This window comes from Garra rufa, chromosome 22 (assembly GCF_049309525.1).
Source record: "Garra rufa chromosome 22, GarRuf1.0, whole genome shotgun sequence".
NCBI classification, from domain to species: Eukaryota; Metazoa; Chordata; class Actinopteri; order Cypriniformes; family Cyprinidae; genus Garra; species Garra rufa.
Genome location: NC_133382.1, coordinates 25,996,123 through 26,019,527, shown reverse-complemented (window position 1 = coordinate 26,019,527; position 23,405 = coordinate 25,996,123). Strand labels below are relative to the sequence as shown.

Below are 23,405 nucleotides of genomic sequence, written 5' to 3'. Positions count from 1 at the left end.
GTAAGCTTCTTCTGTAGCTTCTGAAGGGCAGTAGTTTTTTTCCTTCTGGATCATCGGTGAGCATTTGAACCTTCTGTAATAGTTGCATTTGAGTCCCTCAGTTGTCCTTAGTGTGAAAAGATGGATCTCAAAATCATACAGTCATCACAGAAACAGAACAGAAAGGGTTCAAATACACAAAAATGCAGAAAAACTAAACAATTTGTGGGACCTGAAAGATTTTTCTGAAGAACAGCAGGCAGTTTAACTGTTCAGGACAAACAAGGGACTCATGAACAAATATCACCAACAAAAAAAGTAAAGAAAAAAAACCCAGCTGTGGATCTTTTAGGTAACAACACAGTATTTAGAACAAGTGTATGTAAACTTTTGAACGGGGACATTTTTATAAATTCAACTATTATTTTCTCTTGTTCACTATATGTAAACGTCTTTTATGTTAAATATCTTATTCAGGTCTGTACTAAGAAAAAATAATAATAATATGCATATAATATGCATTTTGGTCTCTTATTTTGGTAAAATTTTTCAGATTTTGCAAGGTGTATGTGAGCTTTTGACCTCAACTGTATACACACAAGTTTATATACATTACATACACTACCGGTCAAAAGTTTGGGGTCAGTAAATCTTATTCTTCTTTTTTTTTAAAAGAAATTAATACTTTTATTCACCAAGGGTGTGTTAAATTGATAAAAAGTGATAGCAGATGCTTACATTGTTAGAAAATATTTATATTTTGAATAAATGCTATTCTTTTGAGCTTTTTATTCATCAAAGAATCCTGAAAAAATATCACAATTTCTAAATAAATACTTTGCAGGGCAACTGTTGCAATGTATAATCCAATATAGATCCAATATAGATCATTCTAATAATAAATCAGTATATTAGAATGATTTCTGAAGGATCATGTAACACTTAAGACTGAAGTAATGGCTGATGAAAATTCAGCTTTGCATCACAGGAATAAATGCAATTTTAAAGTATATTTCAATAGAAACCATTATTTTATATTGTAATAACATTTCGCAATATTACAGTTTTTTTCTATATTTTTGTTTACTTAAATGCAGCACTGCTGAGCATAAGAGACTTTTACTGACCCCAAACTTTTGACCGGTAGTGTGTATATATATATATATATATATATATTTCATGTATGAAAAAAATGGTGAAATAAGGTGAGGTAGTGTTTTTTGTGATATATGTTATTTTGTTTAAGTTTTTCAGCATCAGTGTCACTTCACTGCTTAAAATACCCATAATGCATTATTCATCAGACCCCAATGTTTGCAGCTCTGGATTTCTCCCTCCCGTCGTGCCCCGTCTCCAGCTAGTGTGATGAGTTTTGGATGTCTGTTTCCAGTTTTAAATGAATTAGGATACATTGTGTTGGATGTAGCAGCTGGAACGTGTTCCTGTTCACTGGGTGGCAGAGGCAGTGTGCGCTGTCGGTGTGTTGATTATCCATCAGGTGTGGCTGATGAGCCCTGATCTTCGCTGAGGTAATTATTAGTCTGATGGATAACTCTGTCGAACAGGCTGTAATTATAACTAGACTGACAATCAACCTCCCTCTTTCATGATTGATGCGAGCAGGAGAGATATTGGCCTGTTGAGGCACACAGCGCTAAACACAAGGGAGGAGGACAGAGGTGAGATGAGAAAGAGGAGAGGGGGTCTGTACAGACATAAGAAGAGTGTGAAAGATGACGTGGTATGTTAGAAGATTAGATCGGGGTGGGGGAAAAGCACTTTAGTTTTGTCGCGCTGGGAAAATTGACGCCTGGCGCTGGATGAATCCTCTGGGATCACAGCTGCATCTCCTGATTTGAGAGTCACGGAGGTGCAATATGCTCTTAGCCCAGCAAGCGACTCGTACGGATAGAACCAGCTGAGGAGTTTAAAGGAGGTGACAGGTGCGTTTTTATTGTCAGGTGGAAAAACAAAAGCCTGTATTTTTGGCTTGTGTTCATTTCTGTGATGGCAGACAAAAGAAAAGTGTTTGATATGCAAATACTGTATAAGGACACTTTTTAAAAGCAGAAGACCTTGAAGTGGTGAAATACAGTCTATCATGTCTTTACGGTGATTATTTTTAATCCCCCCAAAACCAAAACATTCTCAATTATCAAGCCGTTTCGATATCCTGAGCAGTATGACGTCATACTGCACAAGCCCCGCCCACAACTGCTGACGGACCAACATAGGCTCATTGGAAATCCGTGCCTCTATATACATTTCTGCGAAACTCCAAAAGTTTGGAAACACCCCTAGCAAAGTGTGGTTTTGGGCAATTCTTCAGGAGGCTTGGAGTAATATATCAAGTCAATGTTTGAATAAACTGACAGCTCGGATGCCCAGATTATGCAGATCTGTAATAGCTGCTAATGGTGGATATTTTGATGAATCAAAAGTTTTTTCTATGTATAAACTGTTTAAATATGTTTTTGTAGTTTGTGTTGTCTCTTATCAGTGCAGAATTATCACAAATTAAAAAGGATTCATGCCAATATTGTCCAAAACCCCACTTTTCCAGGGCGTTTCCAAATTTTTGGAGGGCAGTGTATATACGAATCACTGCAGTTTCCAGTTGAAATGAACAATAGAGGCAGTAAAACTTCCTTTTCACGCAAGTATGATTTACAAGTAAAGAGTTTTGATTAATAAAGCCAAATTTTTACACAGTTACTTGCAGAATATTATATTATGGCTTCAAAATAATTTTAACATCCTGCTCCATTTGAAAACTCATACTTCTGAACGTTGTTGTCTCATATACAGCTTCATATGCATGAGTTTTCTAATAGTAGGTTTGCATTTTTATATCACTTTTGCATTTGTTAACACTGTTAGGTTTAGGGTTGGGTTTGGTGTATAGGCAGTGTTGCCAAGTCCACGGTTTTAACTTTAACACTGTTGCCACAGGTTGTTTTTCATGTCCAACCCCAATAATGTGATATTTAGCCCCTGGAATGTGAATTGTACCAGGGGAACCCTGCCAAAAAAATGTGTATTTTACCCCACGGAATGCAATTTTTACTGGGGGGACCCCAGTCGAAATATGATTGGACTAGTTTTGAGTAGCAATTGGGCGGATTTGTTGAGAAAACCTGGCAACCCTGGGTTTAGGGGATTTTTCCAACATGATAGAGCATTCATCTTTAGCGACACTACCTGGGTATTTGAAATCTGAACAGCCGCAATATGTACCTCAAGCAGCGTGATAAAAACACAGCAATACGTTCCTGTACAAACGTAATAAAATGTTCCACGGTCACGTATTGAACGTGTGTTTTAACACCACTCTTTGGACATTTTACTTTGAAACTGCCGTGAAACGCACAGCAAGGTACGTAATGAGGGTATTTAAAGCACATATTTTCAATGAGCCTGCGTTGTGACAGACTGTCCAATATTAACATATTTCTGCCCTCAGCCAGTTGTTTGCCTTCCGCAATTTTTTCCATGCTTAAGTCGCTGTAGCGACAATTTCTCGTAAGCAATGTAGGTGTTTTGTAGTTGGATGTAAAAGTGAACACAAGATTCTTTATTTTCTCCTGACATCAGAGCCACTGAGAACGCAGTGGAGGAGTTTTGTTTTTGATGGTTACGCGCCACCGAATACACAAAAAACGTGAGAGGGGTGGGGTGGGAAACGGGTCACTGTGAACAGAGCTGTTTTTGACGAAGTAAAACGGGTGTTGTTTTATTTGTTTTATGACCGTTGAGGAATTTTAACCAAAGTATGATGCAGACATTTCATGAAGTCCCTAAAGAATCATAGCAACTTGTGGAAAATGGGTATCCAATGTTTCCTTTAAAATATACAAGAAAATAACACTTGATTGTGAATTTCCGTGGATTTTTTATTCCTTTTGGTGGCATTTCCAACCTTGCATAACACTAATTTATTCCAACGCTAGACTAGCTTACTTGTTGTTAAAGGCATAGTTCATCCAAAAATTAAATTCTGTGGATGCTGCTCTGCAAGGTGCTCAATTTACATGTTGTTAACTGTGGTAGCTGTGACATGGGATGTCGAAAAGGCTTGCACAGTCTTGCAGAATCAGAACTTAAATGCTGTTCTGGATCACACATTCATTTGAGAATTAATGTCTTGGGCCAAATAAAACTAAAATGTCCAAACTCACTCTATCTGTGCATTTGCCTGTTTAAACATACCCAAATCTTCACGTTTTATGAACACGTTGATTCATAGACTAGATCATATGCATTTTTTTTTTCTGTTGACCAGAGAAATGTTCCCTTTTAATTTTGTTTCCAATTTAAACTTTTTTTCACTTCTGACATGGAAATACTATCAAACCACATCATTAGGAACTCTAAAGTAATTGCCATTTTATTATTTCACAGTGAACCAAGTTACATGACAACATGCTGGCAAACCCTGTGCTCTTCTCTGAGCCTTTCATGCTTAATTTGTCAATTTGTCAAATTTCTAAAGCATTGAACCTGCTCCTTTTAGCCAGTTTCTCTCTTGCTTGATATCAGCCCTCTCCTAATTTCCATGCAAACACTGTAATCAGGATTTAAAATTTCCCAGCCCTAATACTCCAGATGTCCTTAGGCATTCTTTCATCTTGCAGGTTTTATGGCATTATGCACTTTCCTCCAGCAACGTAATGCAGTGTGTTATTTACACATTTATACTGATCCTAATGTGTCATCTTCTCAAATGTGCAGTAACATTTTAATAATATTCAATGGAACTTTCACAATCAAAAATGGACAGCGAGGCCAGAACGAGGCGGACACAACGGAGGTGATTTGCATAAATATCCTGTTTAGCAAATGTCTCCTTATGCATCTTCACTTGAAGTGTACAGAATTAGACTTGGCTAATTAGCGTGGAGGCAGCATGCGGTTTTTAATAACTTCCTCCAGCTTTAACCTGCATGGGTCACTGTGAAATCTAACATTTTATGGAGGGATGTTTTTGCTGAAAATGTCTAGTTTAAAAAATATGGTTTCCCCTCTTGCTGATATCCCAATAATCAGACCATCAAAGTAATTTACGTAATGTAACAATCTAATTAGTTTGTTTTAAGAATCAATAACGAGGTGGATAAACAGCATTGATTTATAGTAAGACATATTGTAAGATATAGTAAGATATATTGTCATATGATTAGTTATTACTATCAATATTATAATTGGTATTCTGGACTTTTATGCTTTTGATGCTCAGATCTATGGAAGCCTGTCTCTGCTGATTCTGACAATTTAGTCCCCACTGTGAGTTTACATCTTGCAATTCTGACTCTTTCTAGCAATTGAGAGTTTTTCTAGCAATTGCGAGTTGTAAAGTCAAAATTGTGAGATATAAACTCACAATTCTGAGAAATTAAGTCAAAATTGTGTGATATAAACTAACAATTGCAAGTTATAAAGTAGGAATTGCGAGACAAGCTTGCAAATCTTAAGAATAAACTCACATTTCTGAGAAATAAAGTTGCAATTCTGAGAAATATAGTCAGAACTGCAAGATATAAACTCAATTTTGTCTTTTTTTTCTCAGAATTGTAAGTTATTAAGTCAGAATTGTGACTTTATATCTCACAGTTCAGACTTTATAACTCGCAATTGTGAGTTTATTTCACGCAATTCTGACCTTATAATTCGCAATTGCAAATTTATATCACACAATTCTAAGATAAAAAATCAGAATTGCGAGAATTATGAAATAAAGTAACCTTTGAATAACCCTTTTTTTTTTTTTTTTACATTTTTTATTCAGTGGTAGAAACAAGCTTCCATACCGATCAGTGTGAGAACAATACTGACATTTTTTTAAATTAAAGATTTAAAAGATTCCTTTAACAAAGATGATAGGTTAATGGTCCCATTTAATGATTATTTTAGTCTTTATAAAGAATGAATTTTTGGAAAAAAGAAATGACATTCCATCACCAAATTATTAGATATTTTCAATAATAAATATATTAAAAATGTAAGTGGAACAAATGCAATTTGATTCTCTAAAAATTAAGCTTTGTGTTGATTCACAGGAAAGAAGTGTTTCATAAATATCAGACTCTGTCAGAATGTTGTAATATTAAATGTAATATTAATAAAATATTAAAGCCTGCTGTGTTCAATGCAGGAATGATTAAGGATTGTTTTATGTTCCAAGTTAATTATTTTTTTGTTGACCTAAAAAATCCCTGTTGCATTGTCTTTGCGATCTGTTATGTAACTGCTTGCCTGCTTACACATTTCTTTGAACATGGGTAATAATAAATGAATGGATTTCATGTAATATCAAGCACATTAAGTTTTATCCCCCTTCCCCCTCCTTAACCATGAACTGACATGCTAATGAAAATACTTCCGTGCTCAACTAGAGAATTAAAATGCGCACAAATGTAATTTATTATCTTAATATTTATTATTGTCTTTTTTTAAAGTAGGAACTTCATGTCAAATAGCTTTGTATGCCATACTTTATAGTTCGTCATAAGCCTCTTTTTTATAAACAACACATAAACTGAATATTCATTCATATGTTGATTAGTGCATTAAATCATACTTTGTTGACATTTCTAAATCACAGAGCATATTTCTGTTAGACATTTTCTCTGCTTTAACATATCACGCTATCCCTTCCATCCGTTTTCATTACAGAGTTCCAATAGCATTGCCTAACACTTCCGATTTCCCCAAACTTTCATCAAGCTTGAAGGATTTATGTTGCATTATGGACCAGCAGTGCGCATCCAACTCACAGCATTTATTCAAAGAATTTTACACATGCATTTTCACTTCTAAAAGTCAGCTTTTCAAAAAAAAAAAAAACATGAACATTTAATGAGACTCTGTACAACTTTCATGATCAAGAATGGTCTACAAAGGTCAGTACCAGGCAGACATAATGGCGGTAATTTACATAAATATCAGATTTAGCAAAGGCCTTGCTTCTTCAAATGAAATCAGGAAGTCCAACCAAGTAAAATTAGGACATTTAAGTAATTATTCCAGCACCAACACCTATTTAGAGATACTTTGGAACCACTTTGTAAAACCTGTAATTGCGAGAAAAACAATTGCTAGATACAAACTCGCATTTGCAAGAAAAAAAAAAAAGTCAGAATTGCTTGTTTTTATCATGCAATTCTGACTTTATTTTCACAATTGTGAGTTTACATCACGCAATTCTGAGGAAAAAGTCAGAATTGTGACTATATCTCGAAATATCTCACAATTCTGACTTTATAACTCGCAATTGAAAATTTAAATCACAGTTCTGAGTAAAAAAAAGTCCGAATTGCGAGTTTATCTCTTTATATCATTCTGACTTTATAACTTGCAACTGCGACTTTATATCTAACAATTCTGAGAAAAATGTCAATTGTGAGTTTGTATCATGCAATTCTGAGAAAAAAAGTCAGAATTGTGACTTTATAACTCGCAATTGAGAGTTTATATATCACAATTCTGACTTTATAACTCGAAATTGCAAATTTATATTACACAGTTCTGAGTCTGAGTAAAAAAGTCAGAATTGTGAGTTTATATCGCGCAATTCTGACTTTATAACTCACAATTGCAAATTTATATCACACAATTCTGAGTAAATAAGTCAGAATTGTGAGTTTAAATTTTGCCATTCTGACTTTATAACTTGCTATTGCGACTAACAATTCTGAGAAAAAAAGTCAGTTGTGAGTTTGTATCATGCAATTCAGAGACAAAACTCAGAATTGTGAGATAAAATGTCACAATAACCTTTTTTATTCTTACACAGTGGCGGAAATGGGCTTTCATACATATCAGTTTGAAAACGATACTGACGCTTTTTAAATGAAAGATTTACAGATTCCTTTTAACAATGATGATAGGTTAATGGTTCCATTTCACATATTTTAGTCATTTTAAAGAATGATTTTTTTTGGGGGGGGGGGGGGAAATACCATTCATTGCCAAATGATTAGATATTTTCAATAATAAATACATTAGAAATGCCAAAAGTATGTTTAATTTTTTTATAAGTGGAATAAATGCAATTCGAATCTCTAAAAAGAATCATATCCATGAGCACTCAGATTTACCGTGTACTGGTCACCATTAAATACGACCACTGTAAACACAAACAATAACTTCAGATACAGCTTAAACCGTCAATCGTAATGAATCTGTAGAAAAGTCTTTTTTTCTTCTTTTTTAAAAAGTATTCTTACATTGTTGATTGACTTTAGGCTGATGTTAGCATACTTCATATGCAGTTTTTCAGCATAACTCCTGTTACTCTGTCATTGTCCATCTTCTTTCATCTCCTGCAGGTCGGGTGTCTTTCTTCTCATCCGGTTCTGAGAACCTCCATCATGTGGAGAAGGTCACTTGGGGTACGCGATACGCCATTACGGTGTCCTTCACATGTGACCCCGATTATGCCATTGATAACCCCTCCCTGCCGTAGGATCCACCCGGCTCTAAGGGACGGATGAGTGACAGGAACCCTAGGGCAAACACACAGGAAACAGTCAGGTTCATAGCATAAAAAACCTCTTATAAAAAAACTCTTATTGTTCCGTTAGAAAAAATGTTTGGGATTTTCTGTGCTCAAATGGCTTTTGTCTCCTTTATGTTTTTAATTTAAGTGGTGTTTTGTATTTTCAAGAGGTTTACTTGAATTGCCGTCATTTTGCAGACACGCATCTTGTGGGTTTAACGTTCGTTCTGAAGGTGCTTCTTTACAATTGAATACTTTCTTTCCTGGCTGAAATCTTTTATATTATTATAGTTAAATCACTGTCTAGACAGGAGACACAAGTGGGATGAAAGTACAGGTTTATGTAATGAAAACAAGAAGCTGCAAACCCAGTTGTCAAATATCTCTGTTTGTCACCACCTGAAAAATGTTCTTTGTAGAATTGCTTTCAAAAACTACTTATGCTACTAATGAAACATCAGTGTATCAGATACCCAAAGATTATTCCATGCATTCCTACTTGTGTGGAAGTTTAAAAAAAAAACTTTTTGATATCTTTGATAAAAGAGAGAAGGAAAGTTTACTTTGTATGTTTTATTCCAAGGTCTCTTTAACTTTTCCAGTGCCAAGTATGCAATTTTGTATTACGTGTCTGATGAGCTTTTGGAAACATTCCCTCCTTCAACGGTTTTAGTTTTAATTACACTGACATTATGTGGTAAAAGTCAAGTTCAACCAGTCACAACACATTTGTTTTTGACACTTTGTTTTGAGATGTAACAGCTAATTGGCTTCTGTTTACAGACCCACGGCCCAAAACTGAATGTTCTCTCTCTGTTGTGTGAGTTGAAGTGAGATTGAGAACAGAAGGTTGTTACTTCTCTCATGTTAAGCATGGGTAACCATCAAAATCTTCTCAGTAGTTTGTTTTTTTTTACTCTCGTTTAAACCTGTGGTGAATTTTAGGGAACGACACAAAGGCAAAAATGCATTTTTAGCCTTAAATTAGACAAATTCTGAATCCGCTTATACTTTTTAATGCTTGTTATTCAAATGCACGCATCTGCTTTATTATAATAGGTAGAGAAGCTCTCTACTTGTATGTGATGATTCATGAATTTTCAGCTGATGGCTAATTTGCTGTTCCTGTTGCATCACCAATAGCTTAATTGGAAATCCCTGTTGGGCTGTAATGTTCCTTTTTTCAGCTGCTTATTCATTCATGATTTATCTGTTGCAAGGATGAAAATTAACTAGTGTGCAAAGACTCTTCCTAAATGTCTCATTTCAGGTTTATGCAAATCAAATAGGTTTTTGCCAACAGCAATCAGAGTTTTGTGTCTCAGGGTAGATCACCTCAGTGACTAGGCTGAACCGTTGATTTATTGCCACTGTATGCAATAGATTGAAATACAATCCTTCCATATCTTGTGGAGTTGCTTATTTATCTGTGATGAGCTGGATTTGCTTGAGACGATGGATGTCTTGGTCGTGCATCATGAGCATAAATGTGCTTGTTTGTTTTGAAAAATGAGGAGGATGTTCGCTGGTGTTCAAAAGTATGGGGTCAGTAAGATGTTTTTGAAATGATCTCTAATGCTCATTAAAGAGTTAGAAAAATTCTGTCATTAATTAGTTACCCTCATGTCGTTCCAATTTTGTCAGACCTTCATTAATGTTTGGAACACAAATTAGGATATTTTTGATGAAATCTGCGAGTTTTCTGACTTTTCTGACTCTCTCATGAATGCACATCAAAGACTGACAAGGAAGAAAAGAAATTGTTGATTAAAGTCATTATTTTTTTCTTTTTGCACAAAAAGTATTCTCATAGCTTCATAAAAATAAGGTTGAACCACTGATTTAATGATGTCCTTCCTGATTTCATCAAAAATATTTTTATTTGTGTTTCGAAGATAAACGAAGGTCATACGGGTTTAGAACGACATGAGGGTGAGTAATTAATGACAGAATTTTCATTTTTGGGTGAACTATCCTTTTAACACTTTTGTGGACGAAGTCATTACATACATTTTTGTCAGGATTCATTGAAGTTTAAAAGAACAGCACTTATTTAAAAAGAATATTTCTACAATGTAAACGTATCATTTCCTTAACAATAAAAATGTAAAATCTTGCTGACACCACATTTTCGATTGGTATAAATCAACATTGTGACTGATACTGTACATTTACAGTTGAGAAGATTACATACACTTCGTAGAATCTGCAAAATGTTAATTATTTTACCAAAATGGCTTGACCTGAGTCAGATATTCCACATGAAAGACATTTACATATAGTCCACAAGAAAATATAATTGTAATTATTTTATAAAAATGACCCTGTTCAAAAGTTTACATACACTTGATTCTTAATACTGTGTTGTTACCTGAATGATCCACAACTGTTTTTTTTTGCTTGTTTGTTTATTGATAAATGTTCACAAGTCCGTTTGTTCTGAACAGTTAAACTGTCCGCTGTTCTTCAGAAAAACCATTAAGGCCCCACAAATTCTTTGAATTTTCAGCATTTTTTGTGTATTTGAACCCTTTCCAACAATGACTGCATGATTTTGAGATCTATCTTGTCACACTGAGGACAACTGAGGGACTCATATGCAACTATTACAGAAGGTTCAAATGCTCACCGATGCTTTAGAAGGAAAAACCATGCATTCAGGTTAAATTTATCTTATTTTGTCTTCTGGGAAACATGTATCTTCTGTAGCTTCTGAAGAAAAAAATCATATGTAGGCAAAATAAGAAAAATATACACATCTTCATTCTGTTCAAAAGTTTTCACCCCCGACTCTTAATGCATCGTTTTTCCTTCTGGAGCATCAGTGAGTGTTTGAACCTTCTGTAATAGTTGCATAGGAGTCCCTCAGTTGTTCTCAGTGTGAAAAGATGGATCTCAAAATCATACTGTCATTGTTGTAAATGATTCAAATACACAAAAATGCAGAAAAACCAAAGAATTTGTGGGAAGAACAGCGGGCAGTTTAACTGTTTAGGACAAACAAGGGGCTCATGAACAACTATCACTAAACAAGAAAAACACAGCTGTAGATCATTCAGGTAACAACAAAGTATTAAGAATCAATTGCTTGTAAACTTTAGAATGGGGTCTTTTTTTAATTCAACTATTATTTTCTCTTGTGAAATATCTTATTCAGGTAACATCAACATCATGTAAAATAACATGCATTTAGTATGATCCCTCTTGATAAAATAATTACCATTTTGCAGATTCTGCAAAGTGTATGTAAACTTCTGACCTCAGCTCTACATGAGTGTATGCGCTAGATTGATCTGCATTAGTCCTGATATTATAATCCTTTTAAGATCTTTCTTAATCTCATTACATTCATACATGTTATCTAGTCATAAAGATTAAAACTTGCCTGAATGTTGGCAGCTGCTTCCGATTTTAAGACAGATTTTCAACCTGGAATGTAAGTGCACAGCTGATAAGTACAGCTTTTGGCAGAGAGGTTTTGCCAGTGGGTGTTGTGGTTTTGAAGACCAGATGTTGCTAATTAAATGATACAGCAAAACAAAGGATGGACACATTCGAGCTTGTAGTTCGACCACAAGCAGTTCGCAAGAAACTCTGGATTGATGGCTACAGTAACACAAGCTTCCCTCTGGTGGTACGGTTTACACTTAAGTCATACAATTTCCTATGACTACTCACTTGCAGAGCCCAACAAAAACACGTACGGCGAGATTGCGATTGATTTAATTTCTTGAAGAGCCTGATAAATAAGAAAGGAAATGTGTTACATTTGACTGGCGCCTTCAATCTGCGGTTGCACAATTTGTTATTAAACAGGCTTTGTTTAATATGAGTGCTTTCTCTACAGTGCCATTAAGTAAAGTGATACACCCTCTCTTGACATCAGACTCAATTCTTCCACTTTTGAGCTAATCTTTCCATGATAAATGATGCTCAGAGTGTTTTGCCAGCGTGAGGCTTGGCACTTAGAGCTACTTAAGAAGTCCCATAACAGTTTTGACCCTGGTCTGAGCGTCAACAACCCTCTCTTGAGTTTGATGACTGCATGAAAACGTCAGAGCCTATACAGAGTTGTATGGCTTCTGTTCTTTTGTCTTCAGAGAAATGGAGACTGCAAGAATCATTTTTATCCTTCCACATCCTTGGTTCTGCCAGAGGTAGATAGAGTGAGTGAATATGTTAGATTTTTCCACTCTACACAACTGAAGGACCACTGAGTCCTTACTGACATTGAGAACCAAAATAGAACACGACAGGGGTTTGTTCTCTTAGTCGTCCAAATGGATTATCTAAGCAACTGGCAACTGGTAATCTTGATGGTACCGATCTGAAATGCCATTATGAATTTCCTTTATATCAATAAATAATAAACATGAAGTCCGCAGACTGTCAGCATGACCTTTGTGGTAATTTCTCTAATTTTCCTGGCAAGTTTGTTTTTTTCTGTATCAGTTTTTCCCAGAAATACGCCAGACTCATTGACTGAGCATAATGCATTAGTGCTTGAGGAACAGAGTTCAAATGCATGAATATGCATAGACCAGTTTAGCCCTAAGCGGTGAATGCCACCATATGGATTGTGAGATGGGAAAGTGATCTTTTTTGGAATTTGCAAATGATGATTTTGGCCTTGAGTGTCTGGTGATGCACGTCAAGATTTATTTCTTATGGTATGCAATCACAGCTGAAAGGACTAGTGATGAGTGAGCATAGTATTAGTGCACTTATGTCTCAGATTAGTTTACCATTTGTTGTTTTTCATTAGTAAATTGTAGATTGGCTATAAGAAATCTCAATGTGAGCTGACGTCATTGTAAATGAATGTGTCAGTTTGTATTATTACAATGATATGGACCCTATGATGGATTTAAGACTAGGTTCATTAAACTTAATTTTCCAGTATTGTACTTGTTTTCCATTATCCACTTAATTGCAACCCTGTGGAAAGTAACATATTTCTCTGATAAGGCAGCATTTTGACATGCTAGACTTGGAAATATGTGGGAACAGTTACTCTTGGCACAATAAAACTTATTAAAAGTTCTGATAACATGCTTTTCCATCTGGCTGGGATGCAGCAGTATTTTTATTCAATTTTCTATTAATGTGTGATTTATTCAAGTGAATTAGCGAGTTGAATGTATCTAGCATTTGTACAGTATTCAGCATTAGTGCTTTCCACTTCTGCCATTGTAATTACAAATGTGTCACATTCATGTTTTAGAATTTCTGCATAATATGTATGAAAATGTATGGGGTTTGTCAGATAATCTCAACAGAGGTATCAAGGTCTTGATATCCTCACAGTCCTACGTGGATGTCACTTTTCTGAAATTGTTTCTTTCTGCACTAGGGAACAAAAACAATCTATCTATCTGTCTGTCTGTCTGTTTACAGTGGTGGCCAAATTATTAGAGCACTAGTATTTGCACCAGCTAAAAATAGTTTTAAGTCAGGTATTTCTGTCTTTTGCTGTAGTGTGTCTATAGGAAATGTTGGTTTACATTTCTAAACATTCATTTTGCCATTAATTGTAATAATCCAGTGAGGTTTTTGTTTGCACAAGGAGTCTGACAACAGCCAGTGCTTCACACAGAGACCTGATCTCATCATCATTCAGTCTGTCTGGAATGAAGAAACAGAACAAACTGAGACGTTGCCACAGTTTTTCTGGATTTCTCAATCCCAATTGTTTCAATTTTTTTTTTATTCTTCATGTCATTCCAGGCGGATGATGATGAGATCAAATCTCTGTGTGCAGCACTGACTGTTGTCAGACTCTTTGGATTTTTTTTAATTAATGGCAAAATTAATGTTTGGAAATGTGAACTTTTATTTCCATCTGACACACTACAGCAAAAGATAGAAATAACTGACTTTAACCATTTTTTGTAGCTGGTGAAAATACCAGTGTTCTAATAATTTTGGCCAGCACTGTGTATATATTTCTTTCTTCCACTGAAAGACATTAGGTGCTTTGGTCAAATATGGTTCAAACAAATCTGGAAAACATGAGTGGATTGTTTGTGAATGGAGAAAAGTGTGTGTTTAATCAAACATTTAAGATGAATTCTTCCAGTGGGATACCAAACGTTTTTTTCAAAATTTCCTCTGTTACAGCATTTATCTCTTGTTTTTTTTTTTCATAATGATTAGGTTATGGCCTGGATCAGCCTTTAAATGGATATTAATATCACGTGTGATGGTGTGGAAATATAAAATAATGCATGATGGTAATGAGTTTTGGTGAAAAAGTTGACATCTTTGGTGTTTGCTACAGTTTTTGAATTTTTTAAAATTTGAATGCTTAAAAATAAAGAAATGAATTGCTTTTGGATTAAAATCCATGTTTAGTAATGCTGTCTAGTAGATGATAATGTTGTGCTGTACAGTCAAATACCCCTTGTCATTTGTTTATTTTTAGATTTGTAATATTTTAAAATTATATTATTATATTATAATACATTGTTATTATTAAGTATATCATTATTATTATACATCATAAATACATAATAATAAAATAAATAAGCTTTCCATTGATGTATGGTTTGTTAGGATAGGACAATATTTGGCCGAGATACAACTAATTGAAAATCTGGAATCTGAGGGTGCAAAAAAATCGAAATATTGAGAAAATCACCTTTAATATTGTCCAAATGAAGTTCTTAGCAATGCATACTACTAATAAAAATTAAGTTTTGATATATTTATGGTAAGAAATGTACTAAATATCTTCATGTTACATGGTCTTTACTTAATATAAAAGAAACATAAAATAAAAAAATATATAATTTTGAACCAAGGTTTTGTGGTTCAGGGTGACATTTCAGTCATAACCTAATAAGAGGTTAAGTTATTATTGATTTGGGAAAAGAAGAAATCTTAAGAACATTTATTTTTTGGGTTGGAGTTAGGATATTTTGTTTGTATAAAAATTATTTCATGCAATAATAATGACAAGCAAAAAAGTATAGCTATTTCAAGTCCAGAGATAATTTTCCTTATTTGAACACACTACATTTTAATAATTAGTAAATTAAAAAAAAAATGTTCAGCTATATTAATACTTACTTTAACTTTAGAATGGCTATTTGTGAAAGTCATCGTTGGCCACAGTAAAGTTGCACTAACTAAACAACCATGCTTACCTTTACACGAACGGGTTAAGCTTTCCAATCTCTTCACTGCATCACCTTTAACTGCGCCATGACAAGCGTCTCAGAGTTGAACTCAAACTGATTACTGGATGACGCAGACTTTCCCCAAGAGTACAAGCTCGGTGGGCGCTTTTTGAACGATGAAGTGTAGCGGTAAAAACTCTTGTGGCGGTTTTTAAGATACTCCCGATAATTCTTGGTGAGGAGCGTGTACAGAAACGGGTTGATGCAGCTGTTGCTGTAAGTCAGGCTCGCCACGAGGTAATTGATGCTCGTGTGCGTGTGTGAGGCGAGACTGAAGGGCTTGTGGTACAGGGGCACAAGTTGCCATATCCAAAAAGGCAGAAAACAAGCCCAGAACACGAGCACGATCGTGAAAATCATGATCAAAACTTTCTGTTTGGGCGAGCGCTTGCTGCTTTTATTAATAGCCGGTGTTTTTTGAGACTCTAGATACGTCCTGGCTAGTTTTGTGTATAAGTAACCAATGACAAGACCTGGCGCCATTATGCTAGTGCAGAACAGGACGGTCAGGTACAATTTATACGCCTGGGGTGCCCAGGTGGGCGCGCACATCCTTTTCACCCCACCATCTGCTGTTGTTTTAGTAGTCTGGTTAACCATGACCATCATGGGAAGAGTTAGGACGAGGGACAAAATCCAAACTCCCCACGCCATGGCTTTTCGGTAGCTCTTGGAGCGTTTCACAGTGTCCAGCGGTTTAGTCACTGCCAGGTAGCGCTCCATGCACATCACTGTCAGAGTAAAGATACTCGCATGCATAGTTAACAGGTCCAGACTCAAGAGTATCCTGCAGCCCACATCCCCGAAGTACCAGTCCTTCAGAAAGTACGTGCACACCACGAAGGGAATCGTGGAGAGGTACAAAAGGTCCGCGAGCGCCAGGTTGATGATGGAGATGTACATGGAAGTGGCGAAGCGTATTGAATGACACATGACTACCAGCGTGTAGACGTTTCCCGAAACTCCAACGATGTAAACCACCGACAGCAGCGTCCCGAAAGTCGATGTTATCACAAGCTCGTCCACCGAACCGGAGTTGCTGCTACGGGACGGACCGCTCACACTGCCAGACTTGTTGTAATTCATTGCGCTCGGGTTGAATGTGGAGCTCTGCACGGGAACTTTATGCCAGGTGCGCCAGACCCCACATAGCCTACTGTTGGGATATTTGACAGATGTGTCTGAGCTCACTCGCCGGTGTCCGCAGCTCCTGACGTCAAACCGATGCTCCGCACTTGCCTTTCCGCCACTAAATGTTTCGGAGAAAGTTTAGGGAGATACATCGTGCGTTTTATTTACATTTTTTGTTTATGTCTTTTTATTATTATACCCTGAATATCTAAGGAAACGCATACTATCTGCTAAAACTGTACAAAACGCAGAAATGTTACAACAAATAATTTGTATGATCTTATTTATTCAATCAAGGTTATAAATTCGTATTCTGGCACCTGCTTCACTCCTTCCACATCCTGCTTTCCAGACACGTTTTGAACCGAGTATTATTATTATTTTAATGATACCTTCTCGAAATAGTTATTCCGCTGTGAAATATAGGCTATTTCGGAATATTTTCCTCCTCTGCATTGGCGTGTGGCAAATGACGGTAACCCCATTACCACGGTGCGCCTGACCTTGGGTTATTCCCACAGATCTGCAACGTTCTCATAAACCTTTCCTGTGAAATTCGGTGCTGCAGAATATAAAAATGACTAGGGAGCCATTACTTGCTAAAATGAAACATTTAAGAGACAAATTACTACTTCACTCTAAATCACTCCATAAGTGCGTAGCCTATATGCTACCTTTTAACACACTACTGACATTTTAGTTTAGACTACAATGAATTATTTTAGCTATATGAACTAAGGTGCTTTTTTTTTCTAGATGTCTTCAGCAAAAGTAAACGTCACGTAAAAAGTCACTAGTATATTAATGTCATGTGTATGTATCTATTTAAAAGTCTGATTTGTAAGAATATTTTTGCATGTCAACCACCTTTGAGTTTTATCCTGCAAAAAGCTTTGTTGCACTCGATTCAACAGTACTGTTAAATAAACTTTTATCAATATGGCATTAGCTATAGGGTGTTTTCAGGAGCAGTCATCAGTTGGCCAAATGTAAACAATGCCACTGAACTGAATGAAATTCGCATATTTTTTCTAATTATTGCTGTTGAAAATGATAAATTATTGTCAAGTTTTGGGCTGTAATAATCGGTCAGACTGGGAAAAAGAGTTAAGATCATTTTAGTTACAACAAATCAAGGAGAAGAGTGCAAAAAACTGAACCAGTTGGTGGCCAAACTGAACCAGGCAAAATATTACGCTAATATCTTAATTAATACTGCTTGTACATATATCTCTACTATCTATTAATTTAGTTTGTCAACATATTGTGCCCTTTCCTGCTTATTAAGTCCTTCACTACATGATTTAGCAGCTTCCACACATTTTCCCGTGGTTTAGACAGCATAAATTAGCAGAATAAGGTATTCAGTAGTACATTAATCATGGAGTCCATGCTGTTGTTTACATCAGAGTATCGCCAGTATGGCCGCGCATCTGGGTAACTGACCAAATCGTGATGTAAGTGCAAACGCTTTATTACACAGTTCATTGGGGTGATCAGCTGTGAGTGGCTCAGATTCCATTTCTGATGCCAACCGTTCATTCACGATTAAGTTCACAACTGCTTTTGAATTTGAATAAGTGCCTCATTAAAAAGAATTGGTTCCTAAGAGTAATTTGTTCGTGAATCAGACAAATGCACACACTAGATTCAGTTGTGCTGTTGTACAAATTCATTAGGATTAAAACGTCTTTGTTACTTCACAGAATGAATATTCAGCTATAATTTTGCCTTACTGTCTGTTTAAATGTAGCTACATTTAATGTCTATAAATAAGGTCAAGAAAGAACATTAACTGTTTTGAACATGGCAGACCAATTGTTGAATTTTGTTGTTTGTTAATATTGTTTTAACCTACCTAATATAAAATTAATTTTTCTTCTTGATTTACATCTAAAACAAGCAGCAATCTTAAGAGTGCATTTGTTGTAAAATGAAACCACCTTTTCTAAATTTCACTCCTGAGAGAAAATGTTAAATTCAGTTTTTGCAAGCTGTGTGATGCACCAGAGTTGTTTCCCCAGTGGTTTGGAGGTGTTCTTGTTCTAGTTAAGCATGGATTTATGTTTTGGTGGTCCTCATGCATTAAATGTCATTTTGATATCGCAGCGTAGAACTTTAGGCAACACCTGTTGTTTTGATATGGTCTATATGAATAAATTTCACTTTTACTATATAAGGCAATCATATATTGGAAGATATCTCAAGAGGCTATGAAGTAAATACCAAAGGTTAGTGATTTTATATTAAAGCATTCACCACATTTCTGCAATCTAACTCTGCTTTATGTTTGTGAATGGAGCCGTCATTGATCCAAGTAGATCCTTGCACAAGAATGAAAGAACGGAAAGGCATCACCGCATGAAGTAGAGAATGTTGTTATATACAGTAAGTACACTGTGTGCATGAAGTTGAGAGCTCTCTGGGTATTTGAGACACATGATTGGCAGGGCAGAACTGTAGCATAACAGTGGGAGCTGAATACTGATGATGCTTTATAAAAGCTGCTGAAGAGGAACTCGCAGACAAGAGGGCCAATTCAAGTACACAAGTCACAGGGAGTTGTTTGTGTGTAAGCACTTCCCGTAACAATTCTTGATGGTTTGATTAGTTGCATGACACTTGTTTTCATCTGCTGGGAAAAACAGTCTTCTCAGGTGTGTTAATAGGGAGCTGTCCATGGTCCTGTCCTGCAGAGAGCAGCTTTTGTAAAGGGCTTAAAGTTGTCAAGGCAGACTAGCTTTTATTGCATATAATCATATAATCTTCACAAATACAAAAGGCCTTAAAGGACTTTGTTTTGTTTCTGTCTTATCTGTCAAGATGAGATGAGATCAACTTTGGTGGTTATTTCGATTTTTTTAAAAAGTAATAGTTCACCCTATAAAATAAAAATGTGATAAACTCCTTCTCAGGGCATTCAAGATGTAGACACATTTGTTTCTTTATCAGAACAGATTTTAAGAAATTTTGCAGTATTTCACTTGTGAATGGGTGCTCTCAGAATGAGAGTCCAAACAGCTGATAAAAACATAACAATAACCCACAAGTAATCTACATGACCTATACTATTATCATTAAAGGGCACCTTCATGCATTATCAATCTCTCATCTTTCAACTCTCTGACTGGATTCATACCCAAGGATTCAGAATTCCGTGGCAGCTGAGCTACTGAGCAAGCTTGTTAAGGCTCAATCCCAATTCTACCCCTTACCCCTACACTTAGCCCTACCCCTCCGTTTGGCGCGTTCACGTGAAGGGGTAGGGGTGTCTCATTTCTCTTTTGGTTGGAGGGGTAGGGGTAAGGGGAAGGGCCAGATAGCCCTCCAAACGAAGATTTTTCAGGACCTCACTTCAAACGAAGGGCTAAGAGAAATTTCCAACATGGCTGCTCACTCGAGCAAGCAGACCCGTAAATATAAGTAATTTTTGCCTTTAATAAGGATTTTGATGACAATGTTTCATTATATGTATATTACCTTCAATCTTGTGTTTGTGTTTATGGTGTTGTTTTGTAAATAAACGTTTGCAAAAAAATCGCTAAAGTTTGCTAGCAGATAGCACTGATTGCACGATATTACAAAATATATTTTTATGTCATATACACTTGACTGCATGTTAGAAACATGAAAGACCAGTGGCACGGCAATTTGCAACGGTGGTGTAGTGGAGGGTGTACGCAGGTATACGGTGTATACACACTTCCACTTTTTAAATCCCCTCTGATGCGCATTATTCAGTGTCCTGCATTCGCCAAAATCATGGCAGTCCACCACATCCAGTCATGTGAATAAATGTAAATATTCGCTCAAAACACCCAATAAAGGCAGTGATGATGCAGTCCGGACCGTGGAGCCGGCTTGCTTTGAAATGTATTTGATGATTGCGCCTAATGCACCTGCGCCTGCTCACCGCACCAGTAATTTATATCAGTACATAATAATAAAAACGATACCTTACAAATAAAAAGAAGCTGATTTTTACGATCAGAAATTTCTTAAACAAGTGAACCCCTGTAAACATTTTAGTCCAAGGATCCAGAAAACGAACGCGTTCAAATAGAAAGTTGAAAACGAAATTCACAAATGAAGCATATATACTTCTCCAGGCACCACTACACTGATTAGCAATTTGCCGCGCATGTGATAACGCGTTGTTTGTTTTGCTTACGGCCACATGTGAATGAACGGTGCGTATATCGTACATTTGTACTTTTTGCAACATGACAACATTTTGACATCTTGGAATGAGTGATAAACATCTGCGCATGTCCTCTGACGTAACATTAGGAACTAGCGACAACCTATGATGACGTATCACAGTGTTGTAGTGGTGTCCCATTTCTTAGGGGAAATATTTTAGCCCTTCCCCTTTACACTTTGTTTCAAGGGACAAGGGGAAGGGGTGAGGGGTAGGCGAAGGGGTAGAAAATAGAATTGGGATTGGGCCTAAGTCGCGTGGTTCTGTAACATCGTGCTGTTTCGTCCCACTTTTGCTGTTTTTGGCCTCCCATATGTTCGGAAAGCAAAGCAGAGATATATATGCAATGCCCTCTTCTGAAGACGAGCCGGGAATATGCAGCTCATTTGCATTTAAAGTGATACACACCAAAACAGCTCTTTTTTTAGACACGCCCCAAAAATGAGATTTTCTAGATGCTATAATAAATGATCCAACCTGATCTCATGACGAAAATGTACCTGTGGGAAATTTTTTGCAAGACACAAAACATGTACTGCCATGTATGTTTTGTGTTGTATTTGATGTGAAATGTCCACTGAGTGGCACTAAAAGAGTGATCGTTTTTTTTTTTTTTTGCCACTAGAACAGATGAACGCACATATGGTATGTTTTATGTCATGTTGGTTTTGTATGTGTAACATGCGCTTTAACTATAAATTATCTGTGACGTTTTAAAGTAACGTACTATCTGCACTACACCTAAACCTACCCGATAGTATGAACAAAAGCGAATATGACGTAATAACCATTTGCAACTTGAGGCATGCAGTTTTAGCTTGTTTTTCAATCTTTTAGCTCTTTCATTATGAGTCACGTTTTTCACGGGATTCGTACCCAAGGATTTCACATCCTAAGTCCAATTCTGAGCGGGCTGAGCTACTGAGAAAAGCTTATTATGTCTGGAAAGTGAAACATATGGAGTTGTATCATAACTGTGTATGAAACCGCCTCTAGTGTTCATTTCTGTTGGAAATTGCAGTGATATGTACTTATTGGTACGTATTTCACGTTTTGCGGACAAGTTCCCACAAGTATCTTTCCATCATGAGATCAGGCAGGTTTGGACATAAATGTGTTTTGGAAGTGTGTGAACACAACCAGCCTACAATGAATACAAATCCTCGCATTCCTTATATTTTAATACACATTAAACCAAACCATTATTTTAGTTTTATTAGGCGGTTTTGATTCTCAAAGTCAAAATCTACCTAAATACGTTTATATCTGCACAAATAATTTCACTTCAGACTGCTTTGTAAAAGTTATGTCGTTGTAATGTTTAGCTAATGTTTTAACTGTATTTGTGTGTGTACATTATCAAAGTATTTTAATTGATCTGTTCGATGGCTTATAGCTACAGTTGCAAAGGAGTGGAAAATTTCTGGTAATTTTCCGGAAACTTTCCAAAACTCCCAGGAATCCTGGAAAGTTTCCAAAATTTCTGGAATGTTTCTTTCAGAGTGTTTGGCTTCCCATATGTACGGCTAAACACCGGTTCTCTCACTCATGTTGCTTCTACTGTTTATTTCTGTAGGTATGCAAAGCAGAGATGTATAAACTATGCCCTCTTCTGAACACAGTGTGGGAATATGCAGTTTATTTGCATTTAATGTGATACACACTAAAACAGCTCTTTTTAGACATGCCCTAAAAATGACATTTTCCAGATAATAAATGATCCAACCTGGTCTAATAACGAAAACAAACCAGTGGGCAAGACGCGAAATAAGTACCTCCATATACGTGACATATTCAATGTGAAATGTCCACTGAGTGGCACTAAAAGAGTGTTGTTGTTTTTTTCTTCTCCAGAACAGATGAACGCACTTATGGTACGTTTTATTTAGCTCTGACTTGAAATGTTCATTAAGTGGCGCTAACTCTAATGCTATGTGACAGCTGTCATTTTAAAATAACAAACCATCCGCACTACACCTAAATCTACCCGATAGTATGAACAAAAGTGAATTTGACGTATAAACCATTAGCAAACATGCTATTTTAGCTTGTTTTAGCTTTCCATCTCTCATCTTTCAGCTCTTTTATTGTGATTCATGTTTTTCACGGGATTCGTACCCAAGGATTCCACATCCTAAGTCCAATTCCGTGCCTGGCTGAGCTACTGAGGAAAGCTTGTTAAGTCTGGATAGTGAAACATATGGAGCTGTAATCATAACTGTGCGAAAACGACTATAAGTGCTCACTGTTTTACCACCTCTAGTGTTCATTTCTTTTGAAAACTGCAGTGATATGTACTTATTGGTGCGTATTTTGCATCTTGCGAAAAAAGTTCCCACAGGTACGTTTTCGTCCTTAGATCAGGTAGTGAACTGTGGGGTATTTTGAGCTGAAACTTCACAGACACTCATTGTCC

General features: G+C 36.2%; 2 protein-coding genes across 2 annotated transcripts in view; one reads left to right on the top strand and one right to left on the bottom strand.

Moving 5' to 3' along the window:
• Nucleotides 1-9,886, top strand: part of ogfod3 (2-oxoglutarate and iron dependent oxygenase domain containing 3) — a 31,275-nt gene extending 21,389 nt beyond the window's left edge. Inside the window, exon 9 of the mRNA XM_073828184.1 lies at nt 8,307-9,886. Coding sequence (XP_073684285.1) covers nt 8,307-8,443 — 137 coding nt within the window. The 3' untranslated portion in view covers nt 8,444-9,886. The remainder of the gene's footprint in view (nt 1-8,306) is intronic.
• Nucleotides 9,887-15,657: 5,771 nt separating this feature from the next.
• LOC141297735 (urotensin-2 receptor) lies at nt 15,658-16,758 on the bottom strand. The gene has a single exon (XM_073828183.1). The coding sequence runs from the start codon at nt 16,741-16,743 to the stop codon at nt 15,658-15,660; it is 1,086 nt and encodes a 361-aa protein (XP_073684284.1). The 5' UTR covers nt 16,744-16,758.
• Nucleotides 16,759-23,405: the final 6,647 nt, after the last annotated feature.